Source organism: Lotus japonicus, chromosome 1 (assembly GCF_012489685.1).
Source record: "Lotus japonicus ecotype B-129 chromosome 1, LjGifu_v1.2".
Classification (NCBI taxonomy): Eukaryota; Viridiplantae; Streptophyta; class Magnoliopsida; order Fabales; family Fabaceae; genus Lotus; species Lotus japonicus.
In genome coordinates, this window is record NC_080041.1 from 134,167,622 (window position 1) to 134,175,687 (window position 8,066).

The 8,066-nt window shown below is 36.1% G+C and overlaps 3 protein-coding genes across 9 annotated transcripts; 1 reads left to right on the forward strand and 2 right to left on the reverse strand.

The window, feature by feature from the left end:
* Positions 1–1,359: 1,359 nt before the first annotated feature.
* On the forward strand, positions 1,360–7,677 carry LOC130731153 (uncharacterized). 7 transcript variants are annotated; one of them, XR_009016580.1, is made up of 9 exons: positions 1,360–1,714; positions 2,424–2,502; positions 2,576–2,638; positions 3,173–3,217; positions 3,305–3,376; positions 3,467–3,560; positions 5,450–5,504; positions 5,584–7,008; positions 7,434–7,677. XR_009016580.1 is itself a non-coding variant. In XM_057583354.1 (7 exons), exons 1-6 carry the CDS (start codon positions 1,497–1,499, stop codon positions 3,557–3,559), a joined length of 570 nt encoding a protein of 189 aa, XP_057439337.1. In that variant the 5' UTR covers positions 1,360–1,496; the 3' UTR covers position 3,560; positions 7,434–7,677. The 7 variants fall into 7 exon arrangements, 3 of the variants coding, with proteins under 3 accessions (XP_057439337.1, XP_057439338.1, XP_057439336.1); XR_009016581.1 differs by having other exon boundaries at positions 5,645–7,008; XR_009016579.1 differs by having other exon boundaries at positions 5,450–7,008.
* Positions 4,394–5,832, reverse strand: LOC130726697 (putative pectinesterase 52). Its single transcript, XM_057577995.1, has 3 exons — positions 5,767–5,832; positions 4,664–4,905; positions 4,394–4,562 (listed from the first exon to the last, which is right to left on the reverse strand). Exons 1-3 carry the CDS (start codon positions 5,830–5,832, stop codon positions 4,394–4,396), a joined length of 477 nt encoding a protein of 158 aa, XP_057433978.1.
* Positions 6,767–7,524, reverse strand: LOC130726706 (probable pectinesterase 66). The gene is made up of 3 exons (XM_057578005.1): positions 7,376–7,524; positions 7,128–7,290; positions 6,767–7,039 (listed from the first exon to the last, which is right to left on the reverse strand). Exons 1-3 carry the CDS (start codon positions 7,522–7,524, stop codon positions 6,767–6,769), a joined length of 585 nt encoding a protein of 194 aa, XP_057433988.1.
* Positions 7,678–8,066: the final 389 nt, after the last annotated feature.

Sequence of the window (8,066 nt, forward strand, 5' to 3'; positions counted from 1 at the left end):
TCACTCTGTCTGTTAAGTCCACGTCCCATCTGTCTCCAAATCATATTTCTCACCACAAACGGTCACCACCAAGCCTTTACTCCCTTTAACACGACGGCCACTGTCCCAGAATGTGAAACCCCATGGCACCACCATGCATCAAAGTTTTGTTGCGACTTGAACCACAGAACGTGAATCGCACATTCCCAAAGCTACCTGTTCAACTACTTCTTGTGAACTTCACCCCCTTTAAGTTGCGAGCGAACGCTCTGTTGGTTTAAGATGTTGTTGGATTTTGTTAAAAACGGTGCTCCACCGCATCGTTGGGTTCTAGTAACCTCCGATCCACTTCATATTTCATATTTCTTAATTTTGTTTCTCTATTTTCTTCACCCATTTGTCTTGCTTTTTGGGTCTACAATCCAATTTTCAAAATTTGAGGTATAAAGAGATTATTTTGATTAAAATTGAATTATTACCAAATATGAAAACACAAGCATGTTTCCCTATGTTCGAGATATGGTTTGTAAACCGGTTGGGTGTGCTATTGCAGAATTTGCATTGTGAATTTATGGAGGAAGACCGCGATTGAGAGAATGAGGAGGACTGTGATGTTTTCATTTTTAAATTTATTGGATTATATTGAAAATATTTTTTGAAATTATTGATTAACAATTTAAATAATAACTAATTATTAATGAAGAATATTTTTCGTCACTAAATTTGCATCTATATAAAATGGGGTGGGGTGTAGATTTTAGACAAGAATGAGGTGGAGTGTAATTCTAACAAACCTTGAGAGGGGTGGGTGAGTGTATTTTACTCTTAGTTTATATATATATATATATATATATATATATATTCAAGTCCTTTATAATTTAAATAAAAATCTTATATTAGTTCAAAGTTTTACATTTATATATAAATTCATGTTCATCAAAGTACATCATTAACCATAGTAAAAAGTTAAATACATCATTAAAAACATTAGTGTTAACATAAACATGAAATACGTCAAATATAATTCTAAATACACAAAGCTAATTAAACTCATGAGAGAAGAATGACTAAATGAGTAACTTGTTATTGTTTTAATAAGATTTTATTTACACTTCTTCACACTTACAACAAGTGAGAGAAAGAAAGAGAAATGCGAGAATGAAAGGTGTGATAGAAAAATAAAAATAAAAAATATGAAAAAAAAAGTGAGTAAAAATAGATAAAAGTGAAAAATGAATACAAATTAACTAACCTATGATTTTGGAATATTTCAAGGGCATGTTTAACAATAAAATAAAGGACTGAAGCATAAAATCCTAATAGTTTGACTTATGAATTATGATTATCTTAAGATTAGAGATTAGTTATTAGCCAAATATGATTTGTTAGTTGAGAACCAAAAACCAATGATGCCATAAATTGCTTACTAGTGGAAGAAAAGAGACAAACAAAGTGGGCTTGGCTTGGGTGGCCAATTTCCCCCAATCTGTGGTAAACCCTCGCTCACGTCGTTCCTCATGGCGGCCTCATCCTCATCTCTCTCTTCTTCATCTTCTTCCTCCTCCGACGACTCTTCTTCCCACTGCCGCAGGCGTCACCACCGCAGTCGCCGAGACCGTGATAAGGAATCCCTCAAGATCCGTAAGAAGACCAAGTCCCACTCCCAATCCAAACGCCGTCGCAGGCATAACCACCACTCCTCCGATTCTGATTCCTCCGTCTCTGATCACTCCAGGTTCCATATCCAATCCTCAATTTTCTCCTTCGTACATGCATGATTTGCCTCAATTTCAGATTTGATGTAATTTGCTAAGCCTACAAATCATCTCTGTCGTTGATTACGGAATTGTTTACTTTGTTTCAATGTGTTTTGTGTGAGAAAACTGGTGATTATCTCTATGTTGGAAAAAATTGCATAGCTTTAGGACATGGAATTGATTTCTATGGATTTGGGTAATCAGATAAATATTCCTGTTCCAACCTTTGGTTATCTCATGAATGGGTAGATGGAAGTTGGAAATGATGTGTAATGGAAACATAGTTGTAACTGATGATAATGTATCATATAGCAGACTCTGATAACACTGACCATTCACCATGCCTATGCTGGCTTAGTGCTATTGGTGTCCTGTCTCGAGTATCCGTTACCCCTTATCATGTTTCCTCACCATTCTGATTTTTTTATGTTCCTTTGTTCATGCCTTCATGGTTTCTCCACTTTACTTAAGATTTGGAAAGATTATTTATTGCAAGTGTTTAATGTTGATAAGTTATATGTCCTGTACAAGACCCTCTGTTGTTTTCAATAACTAGTTACTTTTCAGCTCGGCTGCTTGTTGATGTGTGTTGTTGATTTTAGAAACTTTTTTCATTACATGTGAATGATCTAATAAATGGATTAATGTGGTTCATGTGATAATGCGTTTCTCATTTTATTAATACAGAAGTGAGAGTTCTTCTGATAGTGAGCATGAAACTTCTCATCATTCAAAGAGGCACAAAAAGAGCGACAGATCAAAGAAGGTGATTTGTTGGTAGTGAAATTTTCCCTAATTGATTGCTTTGTCCATTTATCTCACCTTCTTTTCCTCTCTAGAACAAGGAAAAGGATCGAAGTAAAAGGCATCGCCATAAGCGGCAGAAGCACAGAGTAAAAGAGGTAGGTCACTTTCTATACCTTTTGTTGTTTTCCATAGACTTGTTAATGAAATAATTTGGTTATTCTTCATATAGTTTCTAACTCAAGTAGGTACTTGAAATTGAAATATCTGTTTTGTGGGATACCTAATTCCTGCTTGTCATAAATTGTGTTAACATACAAACTGCTAATTACTGGATAATTTGGTGATTGGATTTTTTATCCAAAAATAAGATTTGTCAACTTAAGATGCACCATGAAATTGCACCATCATCTTCTCCACCTTGAAAACATCGGTCTAAATAGTAATGTCATTGTCATTGTCATCGTGGTATACATAAAATTATTATTAATTTTGCTGCCAACTTCCGAACGTTTTTCCAAACTTAAAGTTTTTTCCATTTCAGTCTGAGATGCTTATGATATCTTCTTCCTATTTTTTATATTGGCTCTTTGAAATTGGAGCTGGATCTGTGACATGTTTTGGTGCTTGATTGGCTTGCTTGGATGTTGTTTCTTGGTCGGGTTTGTTCTGGCAATGGGAGCTTTATATAGAAGCAGCATGATGAGAGGAGCAGCAGCCCTGTGCAGCTTTCCAAGGTTTTGACTGTAACCTGGCTCAGAAAGTCAATGTATTTTACTTGCTTCTATGATTTTTAATTTGTTAGCTTTTTTGTGCTTGATCAGTTTTTGGCGCGAGGCAAAGATGATGGTGTCAAAGATGACGGGGTCCGTCGCAGTGCTGTATCTGGCAAGAAGGTACTGATGCAGTATTTGGCTGTACATTCTTATATGCAGATCTTATTTGGAGTTGTAATCTCAAATCTGCTTTCTTCTGTTTCTTTGTAGATTCTTCTGAAACTTGAAAAAACAAAGGAAGACAAGGCTGCTGAAAGCAAGAGAAATGAACTGTTGAACTTTTTAAATGCTAGTTTTGATTAAGGTATGTTTGGGAGTACAACAAAGTCATGTTTACTTGTTGGGTGCCTAAATTTTTTTCCCTTATAAGATGCAAGCAGACTAACATTTGGTTGGGAGAGTGAGGGAAAAAGGGGAGGGGGATACATTCAAATTGCGCTTACAATGGAAAGACTGAGCTTGAGTTTGTTGAAATGTGGTTCGGGATCCATGAATTCCTCTTATATGTTGAGCTTTTGTAGGATTGCCAGTTTTTGGCCACCAAATTACGGACCCCAGATTACATACCTGATATTTTTAGATTATCAAATCATTGCACTATGATATTTATTTTTCTTGTATTGTTCTTTTGGGCTCATATTGACGTGGTTGTTAAATTTGTTCCTCGTGGTTTTTCCTTTTTTTAAAAAACTTTATTCGGGAAAGAGGCAGGATCAAATTGCCCAGGCTCAAAGGTGTTAGGTTTGAATCTCGTCAGGTGGCGATTTGGTGGGTGGGTGGGGTTCGGTCATGGGGACTGGGTCTCAGCGAGTGAGCAGTGAGGGGAGTGGTCTCAACGAAGCGGTGGTAAATGGTCACAGGCGGAGGAGGTTTGGGGTCAAAGAGGTGTGGGTGGGTCTTCTGATTACACCCTTGATCATATCCAAAAATATTGAAGACTTCACTTTTTTTTCCTCATTTTTCTGCCCCTACCATGGACTACATCTAAATTTATTGTTTTCGAATGAGATTTAGAAGATTATTCATACAATAAATCGTTGCATTTCGTAGTGGGACACTTAGACATTTAGAAGCTCATCACTTGTGTAAACTAATCTTGCCACACCACGGATTTTAACCCAAGATAGATAAAGTAAATTACAAGAATATAGTTGGTATTTTTGCAAGCCATTTATCTTTATTGATGAAAGATGATAAAGAATATGCTTGTAGCTGTGAAGGAGTCAACTTCTTCTCCCATTTTACCCGCTTCGAAGTATTTGCTCCAGGTCCTGTACAATCAACTTCTGCATATGTAAATTTATCCCTGCAATAATTTGTTCACAGATTAAGAGAAAGTTACGCACAAAAACAATTACTATATCATATGTCATATCAATAAAATACCCCAAGCAAAGAACTACTTACTCGTGACCTCTGAAGTCCCAAGCATTCCATCCTTCTGGGGATACAACTGAAGAAAATTTTGTTCTGTGAAATATAACTCTTGAGTAAGGCCCCCATGCTCGTCCTAGACTCACTTCACCAGTTCCAACAACAAAACCTCCCTCAAAAACAAAACCACTTGGGTCATCTAATGAACTTCTGAGTTGGGCTGTGATAAAACCTGGAGGTGCAGAATTTCCTAGTCTTGCATTGATCGTGCAATTCTACAAAAAGTGAAAAACCATATAGATTGACAAAAAAAAAACCATATAGAAAGTAATGGGGTGAATGGTCACTTTGGTCCCTAAAGTTACAAGCGTCGGGCAATTTAGTCCCTATTCTAAGGAAATGTCGTCCGTAGTCCCTGAAGCTGACAAACGTCGATCACATTGGTCCCTGCCTCTGCTCCCGTTAGTGAACGTTAACGGAGACGATGATTTGGCACGTTAAGTGTGCATCTCTCCTAGCCACGTGGATTGGAACATTGGGGGGAAACATTGAAACTTCAATTTAGTCCCTTTTATCCTTATAAGAGAAGAAGAACCCTAGAACAGACCAAAAATCCCAAAATTCCAAAATCCGACCACCACTTTGCTTCTTCCAATCCTCAAATTTCTTGTCTCATTCAACTCGCAACTGACATACAATTCATCTGGGTTATTGTATTTGTGTTTGATCTTTCTTTAATCGGTATTACTTTGCATCTTTGATGAAAAAGTGGTTTTTTTTCCTTCTGCTATGATTTGGCTTTTTTTTGGGTTTATGCAGGGATAAGAAGGTTGCTCTTTTCACCCATATGCAATTTTGTTTTTGGATTTGGTTGGTGAGTCATGCTAAGCTTGTTTTAGTAATTTGTGGTTCTGGGTAGGTGTAGGATTTATTGATTGAGTTTTCTGGAGTAGGAAGTTTTGATCTTGATTTTGGAGGTGAAGGATTGGTTTTGGTGATTGTTCTTTTTTGAAGTCTGGTTCTTCTTCTCCATGGCTTTTGAGGAGTCTGAGCATGTGATCTCGGAGCTGGAAAGGGATGAGAATTTGATTGCTGCAACAAGGCATATTGTGAAGGCATTAGGTTCAAATAAGCACCTTACTAGTGATGCCAAGAAAGTTCTGGCGCGCAGATCTTGGCTCACAGTTGTCCTCCATGACCATGCCGAGCGAGAAGGAGGAGAGGAAGCAAGGGCGAAAGAACGATGATATCGACGAGGATGACAAGGAGGAGGAGGAGGAGGAGGAGGAGGAGGAGGAGGAGGGAGAAAAGGAAGAGGGCATTAGTGTTGTTGATCAAAGGCTTGGTGAAATTGGAGAAAATAATGAGATGGGAGGAAGATCATGATTTGGGATTTGGGGCTTGAAGAAGCATCTGAATATCTGGATTTGGGATTTGAGGTTTTGTTTTCTGGGTTTGATGATGATATGATGTTGAAGATGATAAGATGATGATTTTAAATTTTTTTTTTGATGATCTGTTCATGAATGAGATGATGAAGAAAAATGAAAGTTTTTATCATGTTCAATTATTTTTTCTGGGTAAGATGATGAGGAGGAAGAAGATGATGGAGATATTGAAACTCTTCTGATTTGGGGTCAGGGACTAAATTGAAGTTTTTAAAGTTTTTCCTAATATTTAAATCCATGTGGCAAGTCCATTAAGGCACTTAACGTGCCAAATCATCGTCTCCGTTAACGTTCACTAACGGGAGCAGAGGCAGGGACTAACATGATCGACGTTTGCCAACTTCAGGGACTACGGGCTACATTTCCTTAGAATAGGGACTAAATTGCCCGACGCCTGTAACTTTAGGGACCAAAGTGACCATTCACCCGAAAGTAATGCTTCATTATTTCATTTTCAAAACATCCTCCAAAATCCAAAGTAATATAAACAAAAATAATATGAGAAATGCTTGAAACATTATATTTAACACATTTTTTACAACACACTTTTCACCAGTTGAAATTCATGAGATCCAACAAATCATATTATATACTCGGTGTATGGTTACACCATGTATTTTCCTAATGTAAGCTAGAATCTTCTGATATCACTTCTACCACTTCCAACTTGATGGAACATATATGAATTTCAACTGAGGAGAGTGTTGCTAACAAGCCTCAAAGTATATTTATGTATTACCTTGAAATAAGATTGGCCAGCACCAGCAATGAAGTCGACTTCACCTTGAATGTAGCAATCTTTAAAGTAATGGCGTCCATTTGCAGCCATCAGAGTGTCTTGATAACCCAAGAAACTACACTTGTAGAAGTAAGATTGGTCTCCATATACAACAGCTGCCGCTGCTGGTTCAATTTTCGTTCTTGTACCCGGTAAATTACCCCTTACCAAGTTAAACGAGTTCTACAATTGCATAGTACTAATACATTAGAAATTAACAATTGATAAGTAATAAAAATTTGTAGCTATATCCTTTTATTTGGGTTTTTACCTTGAAGGTAATGCCACTTACAATCACATTAGGTGCAGTTGAAACGAATGTAGCACCCCAACTTGTAGTTAATCGGTGATCATTACAAGTAATGATTGTTTTGTGACTATTGTCTCCTTCTAAGATAATGCATGGTTTTTCTTTTGGAATTGAAACCTTTTCCCTGTAAAATTTGTAACATGCTCAAATACAACATTAGACTTTGATCATTTATGTGAATATAAAAAAGTAGCAACATTTCAACTTACATGTATATACCAGATTTTATGTGAATCTTAACCCACTGACCATTGTTTTTCTTTACAGAATCAATACCAGCTTGAATCGTTTTGAAATCTCCTTTGCCACGTCGATCGATAGTGAGAGTTTTTGCAACTTGGTTTCCACCACAATTCATGGCCGTACCAAGACAAAAGTGGCCAATAATAAGCAGGATTACAGGGAAAATCATTAGTTGAGGAAGATTTAGAAGAACTTCCATTGTGTATGTGTTTGAATGATGGAACCTTAAAATCCAATTTCATGTATAAATGCACTTTTTGAAATTAAATGTCTTTTCTCATTATTAATTTGTTACTTAATGATTGTTGAAAATGTCATCATTTTTAAGGAAAATTTTTATTGAGTCATTTACAATGAAAATTATTTTTGGAATAAGTAATCATTGTTACATTTTAAAATTATTTTATGGGCCTATTACGTTGTGCATTTATGATAAAATATTTTGTTAGTCCTTTAATTGTGCCAATAATGTAATTATTTTACTAAAATTAAATTATGTTAATGAAATAATTATATTATTTTACAAGTTATAAAAAAATAATTTATAGCACAAGAGACATACAAATTGAGAAATTAATTTATTTTCATTGACTACTATAAAATATAAGAAATTATTAATTGCTCTAACCTTGATGTATTGGGTTAGGATACTCCTTG

Excerpts from the sequence above, each read along its gene's own strand:
- LOC130731153 (XM_057583354.1), top strand. The coding sequence starts at position 1,497 with ATGGCGGCCTCATCCTCATCTCTCTCTTCTTCATCTTCTTCCTCCTCC. Across the intron at positions 3,218-3,304 it reads GCCCTGTGCAGCTTTCCAAG|TTTTTGGCGCGAGGCAAAGA; the intron begins GTTTTGACTGTA and ends GTGCTTGATCAG. Across the intron at positions 3,377-3,466 it reads GTGCTGTATCTGGCAAGAAG|ATTCTTCTGAAACTTGAAAA; the intron begins GTACTGATGCAG and ends GTTTCTTTGTAG.
- LOC130726697 (XM_057577995.1), bottom strand. The coding sequence starts at position 5,832 with ATGGTCATGGAGGACAACTGTGAGCCAAGATCTGCGCGCCAGAACTTT. Across the intron at positions 4,906-5,766 it reads TTCTTGGCATCACTAGTAAG|AATTGCACGATCAATGCAAG; the intron begins GTGCTTATTTGA and ends CACTTTTTGTAG. Across the intron at positions 4,563-4,663 it reads TGGGACTTCAGAGGTCACGA|GGATAAATTTACATATGCAG; the intron begins GTAAGTAGTTCT and ends AAATTATTGCAG.
- LOC130726706 (XM_057578005.1), bottom strand. The coding sequence starts at position 7,524 with ATGAATTGTGGTGGAAACCAAGTTGCAAAAACTCTCACTATCGATCGA. Across the intron at positions 7,291-7,375 it reads ATAAAATCTGGTATATACAT|GGAAAAGGTTTCAATTCCAA; the intron begins GTAAGTTGAAAT and ends CAAATTTTACAG. Across the intron at positions 7,040-7,127 it reads TAAGTGGCATTACCTTCAAG|AACTCGTTTAACTTGGTAAG; the intron begins GTAAAAACCCAA and ends ATGCAATTGTAG.